Raw genomic sequence first — 15,090 nt, forward strand, 5'->3', positions numbered from 1 at the left:
TCGGGATGTTGGTTACAGTCCAGGTGTGTGTTGCATGTAATTTTGTGTGTCATTAGGCTAAACAGAGTATTGAACTTGAACAATGACTAGGCAGTGCAACATAGGCCCTAATTCCTGATAACTGGCTTTTCCATCACCTACACCTAAAATGGTCACGCACTGCCACTGTTATTGATATGCAGTTTCTATACAGCGTGTTTTACCTTCAAGCTGAAATTCCAAGAGGAAAATGTGACAAAGCCAATTAAATAGCCTAAATTAATACGATGAATTTTCACAGAGTTAATTCACCCATGGATGATAAGTGTTGCATGAAAACATAGTGCAATCAACCATGGGTATCCGACGATGTAAGACAGTTTACTCAACTTTTTTCTAGAATAAAACTTTCAATTGCAACACGATTGATACTGAAAAATTATTCATTAGAAATTTTAAACACAGCAAACTCTAGTAGTCCTTTTAAAAGTAGCTTTCACACAAACAAATCCTCCAATGTGGTTGTGAAACAGAAACAAATAAACATTGAGAGGGTTATTTGTGTATCAATATCACACGTGCAACAAAACTATAATTAATAAAAAAAAGTGACGAGAAAACTATCATTGTCAAAGTAATTTTTTTTACCTAAGTCTCTCGCTAAAATTTACAAAAAACAATATCATCACTGTCATGGAGAATTGTAATATGGGGAAAACATACAAGTGAGGATACGTGATAAACTTTCTGTTTGTAACCTAAACAATGGTCTTGCAGTCCAATCGAACATCTTTTTCAATTTCAGTTAATTAGATAAACTAACAGGAAAATCATGTATACTTGCATCAATACAATTATATTAAAAAACTAAAACTATATTTTCATGATACATTTGCCTGATAGTCGACTACAATTCTAAGATAGTAATTTTCCGTGTTTATAAAGTTGATACCATCCCAGGTTAAGATAAACAACAATATCCAAAAGACTAGTAGTACCGACTACCAAGTTACATGCTAAATCACCACCCTACATACACAAGGAACAATAAGGAGAGCTAACACCAAGGATAGCAAAGGGAGGTAAGTGACAAAAACTAAAAGTGAAAGCAGTAAACATGCTAGCCCAGTAAACAAGCCACACACAATATCTACACTAAAAGTCAATATACAGCACATACAAATCTCACAATCAATTAATTCTTTCTCACACTATTGCAAATAAAAATCTCATACACATTTCACTCAACTCTTTCTCACACTATCACACACATTTAATCTCGCACTCATTCAACTCTTTTTCACACTTTCACTGGACAACACAACCCTTCCATGTGACTACATCACACTTCCTTCAATGTTGACCTTGTATCCTCTGATACATCACCATTCAATAACCTCAGATCAAGTATAGAACTTGCTGAGACGTTATATATGGAATTTACCTACTTAATATAACAAAACAAAAAAATATTACTCCTGTTATTTAAATTATTTAATCTATTCCAATTTTTTTTTCTCAAATTCACTTCCCTGCAAAAGGAATTGGCCAAAACCAACAGTCAGTTTCCATGATGTTGATAATAAATGAATGTAATATTGCATTTATCTGTAAATAAGCCCCTGCTCACAAAGAAGACATTGTCTTTATTTTTATCAGCAATTTTAAATAATAAGCTAATTAAACCCTACCAAACATTTCAATACTAAACACTAGCTAGTGGAGGGGGCTTATTTGAGTACAAATACGGAATGTGTTAAGTACATCTACTCGTGATTAGTTTAGGAATGCATAGTAAACTTAAATCTAGTTTAAATATGATAAACTGTTTTAAATATACATGTAATGGTTAACTGCTTTATAAATAATGAGTAGACAATAGGTTGAAATCCTTTTCTCTAGTTAGATATAAAAGCTATACAATTATATAAAATGGTGATGTATCAGATCACACCTTCTGACGTCTACAAAGGCAGAGGATTAATACTGATAAAAGTTTAAATCTCTAGTACATTACAGATACATACGAACTCAACATTCGAAGGGTCTTCAGCTGCAGGCCTTAATAAAGAATGCAAAATAAAAATTGAAAAATCAAAAAAAAACAATCAAAGCTTCATTCTTTTCAACTTACTTTTGTCTGGAAGACGCAATATATAGAGCTATAGTTGTAAATACAGTGTGTCACATTGGTCAATGGGAGACAGGCAGCTTTATATGATAAAGTCACAAAACTACATGCTGAATGACCGCTGATGACAGCCACCAAAGGTTTCTGATACTGATATCAAGGGGCAAGAAATCGTGCAGGTTCATTCTTAAATCCAGGTACCTATAACTATTACCTTCATATCAAAACTTACAAAAAAGTGTCAAACACATGTACTAAGATACCTCTACAGATATAAAATTCAATTTGAAACAAGATTTGTGCAACAGGCAAACCCCTTGACCTTGAATGGATAATGGGTGAAAGAAGAATAAACAAGCGGTTTAAGTTTTCTTACCTTTTCCTTCCAAAGAAGTTCTTGATGGACTGTTTGAAAGCAGTACCCGGCTTTTTCTTGAGTTTGGAAATGTCCTCACTCGATTTAGACATTGGATCCCTAGGGGACATGGGAGCTCTTTCCTTTTTAGCCCTGTTAGGTGTATAAAGAGGGATTTTTGTGTCTTTAGCTGTCATCTTTGTGGGGCTGACTGGAGGGGAAGGAAACTTGGCCTCTGCTGTCATTTGTTCGAGATTGGGCTGACTAAGTCGTCCCAACACCACTGGTAATTTCTTTGGTGTTCTCTCCACACTGGCAGACCCACGACGACCTCTGATGGTAGGAATGTGTGTCCCATCAGCGTTACTAGGAGACAGACTGGTACGTTGAGACTGTTGGGCCACTGGTAATGATGTCCGTTTTACTACATTATTACTATCAACACTACTTACTTTTAATTCATTCCTATTTATGTCAGAAAAACTTGTTCGTAACTTAGTTGGAATTTGTTGTTTCGGCATATTATCTTCTGATGGTTTCTCAGCAGGAACAACATATTTTCTAGCTCGATCTAATGTGTTACATTGAGTCTGTAGGTCCATTGACAGACCACTGGGATGAGACAGTCGTGGGTCATCACTATTGTCAGTAATATCATGGATGATGCTGTCACCTACTACCTCCCCCTGATCATAGCTACTCAGAATAGGGCTCAGTTTGACAGAGTTAACTCCCCTTGCCGGTTTCCTTGGTTCTTGCTTTTGACTCCCATTTGAGATTTCTACCTTGCCTGTATACCTAGGTGTCTGGTCTAGCTGTTCATTGCTGCTAAGTGCCTGGCTGGATGATATATTTATTGATCCTTGTCGACCATGAGGGACAAGGTGGTTATGGTCATGACTAGAGGTAGAATCCTCTTCCTCTGTAGAGATTTGGTCGCCCAAACTGAGGGCTAATGATGCTGCCAGTTGTTCCCCACTCATTCTCTTGGGACCTGCATCCTCTGGTCGTGATAAATGTAGACCCTTATCTGCTGTAATATAGTTCATGTCACCTCCTATCACCTCGGTGTCTAGTGATCTTGAGTTTGGTGATGCCACAATGTCACGAGGACTTTGTTGATAGCTTTCTTCTTCATCATCATCCCCAAATATCCCATAATCCTCTTCTTGCTGATGCACTTCCTGTCCATAGCTTGAGCGCCTGTGATTGTGTTGATGATAACTTTCTTTCATTTCTGATGAGTGAACAGAGCTGACATCTAGTGGTTGGAATTGGTTGGCTCCTCTATCGTAGCGGTCATTTTCAAGAGCATCAGACCGATCCCGCTCTGCCATGAGACGCTGAAGAGACAGATGAAGTTCACTACGACCTCTCCCATCAGATTTCTGATCCCTGGGGGTACTTCTCTCTGAAGGATGAAATGAAAGTTGTTCCATCATTCTATTTCTCCTCTCTGACTCTCCACCTGTGAAATCTATGGATGAAGCTGGTCGGTTGGTCCGTAGTCGTCTGCTTGCAGAGTGAGAGCGTGGAATGTCGTTCTCATTGAAATCGTCCTGTCTATGTGTGTTATTATATGGAAAGTGCGGTGTCAAAGGCCTCAAGTAATTAGAATTAGAACTCAAAGAACTTTTCTGACTATCTGGCCTTCTCCGAATTTTAATCTTGCGAGGAGGTTTCTCTGGACTTTTTGGCGGATCTCGTGTCTGTTGAATTTTGGTCATGGAGGAGTACATCTTGCTAGCAGATTGGTATGGGGCGTATGATGGTAGATCCCTGGTACCTCCTGCCACAAACTCTGTCAGTTCGTGTGTCGTTAGATCAGGGTGACTTCCGTACCCTAAGGTATGAGCACGTACAGGTATGGCCAATCTAGGCCTCTCTCTAACCTCATTCAGACTCTCGACAGCTTCTCTTTCACGACGATCCCGCAACACCTGCAGAACATATCTGTAAAAATAATGAGAAAATGGTAAAGATAAAAAGTGTGAAAATGGTAAAATTAAGAAATGTCAAAATCATGAAAAAATGTGAAAAACTCAAGTTACATTGTATATTGTATTAACTTCAAAACTTCTTAAGCTACAATGTCTATATATACATAACTTTTATTAAACATGTATATTACAGAACAATGTGTTATAGTCTATATGTACTGGAATTAAACTAATTTTCTTTTGTTTTATGAATATTCTAAAGCAATAAGGATTGAAATTTTTCAAGCAATGCATAGATTACAAAATCCATCTAAATTGTTAACAGTAAAACTAATTTACTAAGAGCAAAAAAAAAAATAATTTAAGAAATATTATAATACTGAAAAACATGCCAGCTAAAAGCAAACTAGGAGGAAGGCAGTGAGTTATCTCCCTTATACTGGTGATTTTGGTGTCTATATATAGTACCTCCTGGTGGTGTTGGGAGAGGCAGGCTGTCGGAGTAAGTTATCTTCCCCATTGGAATGTATACCACTGTCTCTGGCACTGGACACTTGGTTCGCTTCACAGCTACTGCCACTCGAACGAGATCGTACAGAGTTCCCATAGTCACGAGACCTGTCAATTACATATGGTTAAAGTCTTAAAGTCACGAGACCTGTCGAGTACATATGGTTAAAGTCTTAAAGTCACGAGACCTGTCGAGTACATATGGTTAAAGTCTCAAAGTCACGAAACCTGTTACCTATGTAAAGTTTTTATTTCTTGTCAGTATAGCCAGGAGACCTACATTGGCAAATGGCAAGTCCCGAGATCTGCTTTGTACATCCAATGTAAAGTTCTGAGCTCTGATACATTGAATGGGCAAAATCATGAAACCTTACATTGAATCTGTAAAGTCAGGAAGTCTGACATTAAAAGGGTTAAGTTGTGAAACCTTACATCGAATCGTCAAAATCATGAAGTCTTAAATTGAAAGGATGAAGTTTTGAAACCTTACATTGAATGGATGATGTCATGAAGTCTTATATTAAAATTCCGTCCACAGCCTCAAGTACCAAAAGAATAAACGTAATAAGTAGGAAGATTAATATAGTCCTTTTCATGTTTATATGTATAACTGTTTTTGTATTAATAGGAAGGAAGGCATAACTCTAATGAAGCAGTCTAATACATGTTTACTGTAAATCAATTCGACCTCATCAATATATTTTAAAACATTGATCTGTAATTGTGACTCAAATGACTCCTAAGTATTAATCAAAGTACTGAAAGTACTGAAGACACAAACGAAAACAAATTATTTTAACTGCTTTTGTTTAGTGGGGACATGGTCAACTTTGTATGGAACATCACCAATACCTGATTAGGACTAGGACAAAATATTGGCAAGAAAAGAAATTCATATCTACTTTTGATTGCAAGTGCGTCTTGGCAGCTAATTTTCAGAATAGGTACTCGGGTAATCTTATTTGACATCTTCAATGGGTTAATGTATACGTAGTTGTAGATGTAATATGAAGGTCCTAGATTACCTGTAAAATTAATGAGGCCTTTCTTTTCAAACTTTTGAGGATCCCATGCCTATAAGCGCTTCACAAATTATCATTATCATTAGCATTTGAAAAAATATTTATACATTTGATGTAGCGCCCCATCTAGCTACCAGCTTTTAGATAAGAGAGAGCTCAGGTTAAAAACATTTGTGTGATTGTTTTAGGATTTTATCGTGTGTGCGTGCCCTGGTTTGAATGATGTTATGTCAAGGTTTTGAATGATATTTTGTGGCAGATTGTTCTATCCCTTCAGTGCCTTCTGTAAAATAGCGATAACAAACTTCAATTGTCAAAATACAATATGGCTGCCTGTCGGCCATGTTGTTTTCCGATTAGTCTCAAAATGCAATATCCATAAATGGCACCGAGGGGAACCTACATATAAAATTTGAGAAAGATCCCTTCAGCACTTTCTGAGAAATAGTGATAACAAACTTCAATTGTCCAAATCCAAGATGGCTGCCTGTCGGCCATATTGTTTTCCGATTGGTCTCAAAATGCAATATGCATAATTAATGTAAGCACCAAGAGGAACCTACATATGAAATTTGAGAAAGATCAATTCAGTGCTTTCTGAGAAATAGCAATAACAAACTTCAATTGTCAAAACCTAAGATGGCTGCCTGTCGGCCATATTGTTTTCCGATTGGTCTCAAAATGCATTATGTATAACCATCCACCAAGGGAAACCTACATATCAAAATTTAGAAAGATCCCTTCAGCACTTTTTGAGAAATTGCGATAACAAACTTCAATTGTCCAAATCCAAGATGGCTGCCTGTCGGCCATGTTGTTTTCCGATTAGTCTCAAAACGCAATATGCATAACTAGGCACCGAGGGGAACCTACTTATGAAATTTGAAAAAGATCCCGTCAACACTTTCTGAGAAATAGTGATAACAAACTTCAATTGACAAAATCAAAGATGGCTGCCTATCGGCCTTATTGTTTTCCGATTGGTCTCAAAATGCAATATGCAACACTAATGTTAGCACCAAGAGGAACCTACATATGAAATTTGAGAAAGATCAATTCAGTGCTTTCTGAGAAATAGCAATAACAAACTTCAATTGTCAAAACCTAAGATGGCTGCCTGTCGGCCATATTGTTTTCCGATTGGTCTCAAAATGCAATATGCATAACTAGAAACCAAGAGAAACCTATGAAATTTTAGAAGATCCCTTCAGTACTTTGAGAAATAGCGATAACAAGAATTGTTTACGGATGGAGGGACGGACGGACCACTGACGCAGGGCGATTTGAATAGCCCACCATCTGATGATGGTGGGTTAAAAACACCTGGGTCTGATAAACAGACTCTGGAAGCGTAGAATGCGGATGTAGACAGGGCAGGGTATACCATCACGATGGGCACATTAAAATAAGCACTATATTCAAAACTTAGAATTACATGCTCATATCAGCTCAGACTTGAGACAGTTTCTTAAGAGTGAACATGATTTTCATATAGCACTCTACGTTATATGTTTACACTCCATACTGTGTAGCTACAAATCATCTATACAACAAAAACACATTCATTCACATGTATAGTTCAAATCAATTTGAAGTGGAATTTTGTTTTTCACTTATGTACATTGCATCAAATATTCTCCACAATAGTATATGTACCATATACATAACTGTAACTGCATGATACATATATATATGTATGTATGGTATATATATCATGTTAATTAATGTTAGTGAGATGTGAATGTAGCTATATGTATTGATATCATCGATTTCAAAATCAGAGGTTTTTTTTTAATCTGCAGCATCTGTCAGATGAAAATGTAGTTCGAATGCCCAAACTGGATGAACTGTACATGTAGTAGCATTCTTCAAAGTCCATTATGAATGCTTTTCAAACAAATGTATTTCTTTCAATTGTTCATGTGTTTAAATTATTAGAACACTGAAGTAATTTTTATTTTCATAAAAATGGAAGTACTGCTTATCTTTAAAACTAAATTGGATATTGATAAGATAAATTTGCCAAAATGTTAAAAATCAAACCTTATTAAGTAGAATCTAAACAGTTGTAAATGGCTAAGCCCACTATTCTTAACAACAAAATTACTTATTTTGATTCTCTGTCAAATATAATCAGGTTACTTGAAGACTTTGTCAGAAAAGTTAACACATATATACATTATTAATAGTTGCTTTAATTAAATTAATCTGAATTTGAACATTAAACCGACTTAACAATTTAAATGAAAAAAATGTGTTTTCACCATTTACCATAATTGACAAGAAGAAAATAATTATTTAACTCAACCTATGATATAGTATGTAACAGTCATCAAGACAATACTATTATCTTTAGTCATGCCAAGTTATTTCACAATAGGATATATGCACAACACAAAAAAGTTTTACAAATTTTTGTTGTTTAGAAGAATAATGAACTTAGTAATTTTTGCTGTTCTTCTCAAATAATATGTACTAGTGTTGTAAAGAAAAAAAGATTAAATAATAATAATAAATCTAAGTGATAATAAATTATTTGCATTGATTTATCAATAATTTACTGTGCATTAGTTTAAAGGTTAATTTAATTCAGAAGCTGAAATGATTTAAGACAGAAAAAACCGCAGATGTAGGAATATAACATTTCCACTGCCTTTAAATATCTCTGGTTAAATTTAGCAATCAGTACATTTCCATGAAAAATGGTGTTTTCTAAAGAGTTACTGCCCTTTAACCGTCCCTGAAGCGTTCAAAACTCCACCAAACATAATAAAGGTCTATGTAGATGTATATCGTAGACCCCCTTCTTTTTTATAATATGCTTCGACTGTTATGTAATATTTCAAATGATAATGATAGATCATTTTCTATTTTTTTTAAACCATCACGAATATTAGAAAAAAAGAATCAGTCGCTATAATTAGAGATGAAATTTTCAGTGACGTCTACATCTGCATGCAGACAGCCACGTTAATGCGGTACGCGTTCTGTAAACGAAAAACTTCATGTGCATTACGTAGGATATAATCAATAGATCCGAAGTCAATATTAATATTCACAAGTCCATTTGACATTTCGAAACCCTATTCAGTGAGAATTTATTTAACTTTTTATTTGCAAACATGCGTATGGTACTCGACTGCCGTTGTTGTGATATTGTCATGATGAATAGACAACTTTTTTTCTTTCGTAAAAAAACATCTATATAATCTAACCATCTGCAGACTACATCAATCACATGCAAGTTAATATTTCAGTGAGAAAATGACATTCAAAGTTGGGTTTGATCACCTACTCTTTCTTTTATTATTGTTTACATTACTGAAAGATGGCGGACAAAATCGGATGCTGGATGAGTGATTTTTCAATGTACAAAATAACAACGATATTCCGACGAAACTTTATCAATATTATAACCCATTCAGTAACATGCCACCAAAGAAAAAAAACACATAGATGTCGATGATGAAAATTCAGCGTGATGTTAGTAGATTTTTCTTCCGGGTCACAGGTAAGCAGCAATATGGCGCCAGCGAAAAGTCGATTGTATCATTCCGCGTGAAATCTAATGCGTTCAACGCGGAAAAATATTCTTACGTATCATCGACAGAACATACTTAAATTAAATACTTTGAAAACTATCTATTTGTGAGGTTCTGTTGTTTTGTCATATATCTAACGAAACTGCAGTGTTGCATTTGACTCCGTAAGTCACGGGACTATTTTTTTTTTTGCGATAGAATATGATTGTGAAGTGGCAGTGGAAGTTGTGTCAGAGCGAACGAAAATGCCAAAAAAAAACCACATTGTCCTGTCAGCTTTTAAAATACAACAAAACAAAAGGTGATTTTTTTTAATAGCTGAACTTCACTGTATGTCATTTTTTATCGTGAAGTTAAACAAATATTTACTGCATAACATTACGGAGTTACTGTAAAGCAACGTTTAGATTGGCCAACAGCAGTATCCGCCAGAGCCCTCAAAAGCGCTGACATAGACTCAAACTTACGTTTGTGTCTACGTTTGTGTCAACAAAACAAAAGGTAATTTTTTTATAGCTGAACTTTACTATATGTCATTTTTTATCGTGAATATTTACGATATTTACAAATATTTACTGCATAGCATTACGGAGTTACTGTAAAGCAACGGTTAGATTGGCCAAGGCAGTATCCGCCAGAGGGCATCGTAGATTTTGTCAGCTACACCTCAAAAGCGCTGACATAGACTCAAACTTACGTTTGTGTCAAAAATCACTTGTTACAAGATACAAAAATTATTCTGATTTGTGATTTACAGTATATATCACAAAAATAAATATACAATGACAACTACTACAATATACTGTATGCTACATCAGACCTCGACTAATCCAGGAACAATGAATACAGATATCCTACTGTACAATCAGGATATTATGGAACATATTCCTTTAATATTACAAGCAGGACTTTAAGGGAACATATTCCTATAATATTACAAGCAGGACTTAAGGGAACATATTCCTATAATATTACAACCAGGACTAAAGGGAACATATTCCTTTACTATTACAACCAGAACTAAAGGGAACATATTCCTTTAATATTACAAGCAGGACTTAAGGGAACATATTCCTATAATATTACAACCAGGACTTAAGGGAACATATTCCTTTACTATTACAACCAGGACTTTAGGGAACATATTCCTTTAATATTACAACCAGGACTTAAGGGAACATATTCCTTTAATATTACAACCAGGACTTAAGGGAACATATTCCTTTACTATTACAACCAGGACTTAAGGGAACATATTCCTTTACTATTACAACCAGGACTTTAGGGAACATATTCCTTTAATATTACAACCAGGACTTAAGGGAACATATTCCTTTAATATTACAACCAGGACTTAAGGGAACATATTCCTTTACTATTACAACCAGGACTTAAGGGAACATATTCCTTTACTATTACAACCAGGACTTTAGGGAACATATTCCTTTAATATTACAAGCAGGACTTAAGGGAACATATTCCTTTAATATTACAAGCAGGACTTAAGGGAACATATTCCTTTACTATTACAAGCAGGACTAAAGGGAACATATTCCTTTACTATTACAACCAGGACTAAAGGGAACATATTCCTTTAATATTACAAGCAGGACTTAAGGGAACATATTCCTTTAATATTACAAGCAGGACTTAAGGGAACATATTCCTTTACTATTACAACCAGGACTAAAGGGAACATATTCCTTTAATATTACAAGCAGGACTTAAGGGAACATATTCCTTTAATATTACAAGCAGGACTTAAGGGAACATATTCCTTTAATATTACAACCAGGACTTAAGGGAACATATTCCTTTACTATTACAACCAGGACTTTAGGGAACATATTCCTTTAATATTACAACCAGGGCCCAGTTGTTCAAAAGGTGATTAACCTAATCACAGTTTAACAACAATTTTAAAATCATGATAAAATCATTTCTGGTAAACTTACTTGACAAAATTTCATGAAACAGAGGTTTTGAAGTAAAGGCAAAAGGAGATTTTCACTTATCAAGTGATTAAGCTAATCAAATTTCGAACAACTCGGACCAGGACTTTAGGGAGTATTTATTGGGGGCAAACCAATGTGACTGGATTATCTAATGGGGAGCTAACCAAGGTGACTGGAATATCAACTGGGGGCTAACGAAGGTGACTGGATTATCTACTGGGGGCTAACCAAGGTGACTGGATTATCTAATGGGGGCTAACCAAGGAGATTATAAATTATACTGATTACCAGGTCTGGATCATGGACTGACAACTGCATGAATTATACAAACTGTACAAAAACATAACACCGAAAGGTTAATAAAAGATCTGTTTCTAACACGTATAGCCATACCGATCTATAGGAACCTTGTTGACATTCATGAACTGCATGGCATGCTCAAGGTCATTGTTCATCATGCCAAGGAAACTCTTGAGCCGAGTCAGGGCGGTATCTAGGTAGTACCGGTCTGGATGGTCCGGTCCAGTGTGTTTAATCATGTTCTACAATCAGACAAGATAGTTGACACATGTCACAGTAACTCTCTAAACTGATTTCTTCATCGGCATGTATAAATAAGGCCTCAACAAGGTCTTACTAAATAGGTCACTAAATTTTGAGTTTCTGTCATCTTATTCTATAATACAGATATGTATTGATTCTAATACATCACCAAGAATTAGCACCATGATCAGCAGTAGTGTCTGTACCATTTATAGAATTAAAACTGAAAATATTACTTCCTATTCTGTCACTATACAGCTATATATTTTATGTTCAGATATAGGTCACAGCATGACAAAAGAAGAACAGCTGTATTTTGTTAAATTTTAACAACTTATCCGTTTTACTTAATTATACATCTCAAACCAATTGTTTAATTGCTTTATCAGGGCATGCCAAAACTCCTCAGAAAAGATAGTGAACATTTCTGAAAAGAATCTTATACATTATAAATTATATGGTGGAAATAAGGGAGATCACTCTGCTTACCTTGATGAGAAGTGAGTATTTAGGAATCTGTTGTAATGGAGCCAGCAACAGTGGAATCACACTGGAAGTAGCTAGACTGGAACTCTGTAACATGTTACAATCTGGTACAATCTGGTAATGATGTTGAAGATATCTATCCATTGTAAATTTGTAAAATTGACTGTGAAATGATAAAATATTCAAAAACCTGACTGCAAAAATACAGAGTATAATAATGCTGCCAGTTGTTTACGTACACGATAGGAATAGACTTTACCCCTCATCACTTTAATCAAACCACAGAAACATTTAGTGGCAGATTCTTATACAGTTGAGTAGGATTAGGGATATCTGTAGGCATGAAATTGAATCTAAACATTTCCATGTGAAACAAAATGTCTAGTAAATCCAAAAGTCATCAAACACCACACAATTTTACCAAAAAGATTGAGTGTGGGAGAGGAAATTCCATCCTGGATCATTTGAGTATCTAGACTTACCCCCATGATATCTCTGAAGCGTGCCGACTGTGTAAACCAGTAGTTGATGTTGCTGATGACGGTGGGGAAGTCATTGATGTAATCCTTGTATACAGATAGACCCTCCCCCTGGACAAACACATACACACATGTTATTGCATTTGACTGCAGAAATATTCATTTATTAACATATTTAACAAAATGTTTAGAATATCACAGAAAAAATTATGGATGAATTACTATGTAATACCTATGTGTTCTACAATCGCTACACTGAAACAAATATCTTCTTAACCCTAGACAGACATTATTTACTGTGAACACCCAAACATGTTACATACCAGTTTTCAAACAACCATTGTTAAAGTCATCATCAACTATACAATCATTATCAAAATGTTGTTTTCTTTAATTTACACATGAACCTAATGTAATTCCTTAATTCAAACACATACCCAGCAAGAAACATATATACAATATAAAGGGTCTGTTATACATTTATAAACAATTATAATAGACCAATCCTACAGTGAAAATGTTTAATATATTGGAATATAACTTCAAGAATAGAATTTAATTTGAATAGAACCAACAGTACTCCCATACTGTCGTCGTACCTCCTGGGTGTCTGTAAACTTTACAAACACATCTCCTATCAGGCCGGTGTATTTCCACTTTACCATCCGTTCCTCCATCTTCCGTAACATGATGCAGTGCTGCTCATATAAATGGGGAAGGTAGGAGGGGAAGACGGTACTGAGATCTCGCTGTGTCATCAGCTCCTCCTGGCGAATCGGTCGGATTACCGCATCAATCAGGGTCCATAACTGTGAGCAGTACGACCTCTCAGCACTGATGGCCTCCTGGGCACACTTCTCTCTCTGGACTGTAGGTCAGTATAATTAAACCAATGTTAACACTTCTCTCTCTGGACTGTAGGTCAGTATAATTAAACCTATGTTAACATTCCTACACTTCTCTCTGAACTGTAGGTCAGTATAATTAAACCAATGTTAACATTCCTACACTTCTCTCTCTGAACTGTAGGTCAGTATAATTAAACAAATGTTAACACTTCTCTCTCTGAACTGTAGGTCAGTATAATTAAACAAATGTTAACATTCCTACACTTCTCTCTGAACTGTAGGTCAGTATAATTAAACAAATGTTAACATTCCTATACTTCTCTCTCTGAACTGTAGGTCAGTATAATTAAACAAATGTTAACACTTCTCTCTGAACTGTAGGTCAGTATGATTAAACAAATGTTAACATTCCTACACTTCTCTCTCTGAACTGTAGGTCAGTATAATTATACAAATGTTTACACTTCTCTCTCTGAACTGTAGGTCAGTATAATTATACAAATGTTTACATTTCTCTCTCTGAGCTGTAGGTCAGTATAATTAAACCTATGTTAACATTCCTACACTTCTCTCTCTGAACTGTAGGTCAGTATAATTAAACCAATGTTAACATTCCTACACTTCTCTCTGAACTGTAGGTCAGTATAATTATACAAATGTTTACACTTCTCTCTCTGAACTGTAGGTCAGTATAATTATACAAATGTTTACATTTCTCTCTCTGAGCTGTAGGTCAGTATAATTAAACCTATGTTAACATTCCTACACTTCTCTCTCTGAACTGTAGGTCAGTATAATTATACAAATGTTTACATTTCTCTCTCTGAGCTGTAGGTCAGTATAATTAAACCTATGTTAACATTCCTACACTTCTCTCCAATGTTAATATGTCTATCAACATTAATTTTATTGTTATACTGCATATTGCAGGTATAATGGTATTCATAATTCTCTTGATTTTCTAAGGTTTTGTTTCTTGTCCTTTATTTTCTTTCTATTTTATATAATTTATAATCAAAATGTTTGAGAATGGCTATCCATTTCCTATTCCTCTGTCTCCATCACACTGATCTCTAGACAGCAGTATGATAGTTGTTTCAATCTGAAGCTTTATCAAAATTACACCTTCATGTTCAACCTAATGCTTTATCAAAACATCACATTCAGGCAAAATGTACTGTTATACCAGATCATAAATATTGATTTTTAAAAGCAAATCTTCCAAACTCATATTGAGACAACTGGTTTTCCCATCTCAGTTTTTATAGGATACAGTGTAAAACTTTCTTCAAAACTTTTC

At 35.1% G+C, this 15,090-nt stretch overlaps 1 protein-coding gene across 1 annotated transcript in view; it reads right to left on the reverse strand.

Annotated features, from left to right (window-relative positions):
- The window catches only part of LOC117324110, a 75,343-nt gene that overhangs the window by 18,976 nt on the left and 41,277 nt on the right, over nucleotides 1-15,090 (reverse strand). Inside the window, 7 exon segments of the mRNA XM_033879776.1 lie at nucleotides 628-639; nucleotides 2,487-4,418; nucleotides 4,874-5,023; nucleotides 11,828-11,976; nucleotides 12,467-12,550; nucleotides 12,946-13,053; nucleotides 13,542-13,810. Coding sequence (XP_033735667.1) covers nucleotides 628-639; nucleotides 2,487-4,418; nucleotides 4,874-5,023; nucleotides 11,828-11,976; nucleotides 12,467-12,550; nucleotides 12,946-13,053; nucleotides 13,542-13,810 — 2,704 coding nt within the window.

Source organism: Pecten maximus, chromosome 3 (assembly GCF_902652985.1).
Source record: "Pecten maximus chromosome 3, xPecMax1.1, whole genome shotgun sequence".
NCBI classification, from domain to species: Eukaryota; Metazoa; Mollusca; class Bivalvia; order Pectinida; family Pectinidae; genus Pecten; species Pecten maximus.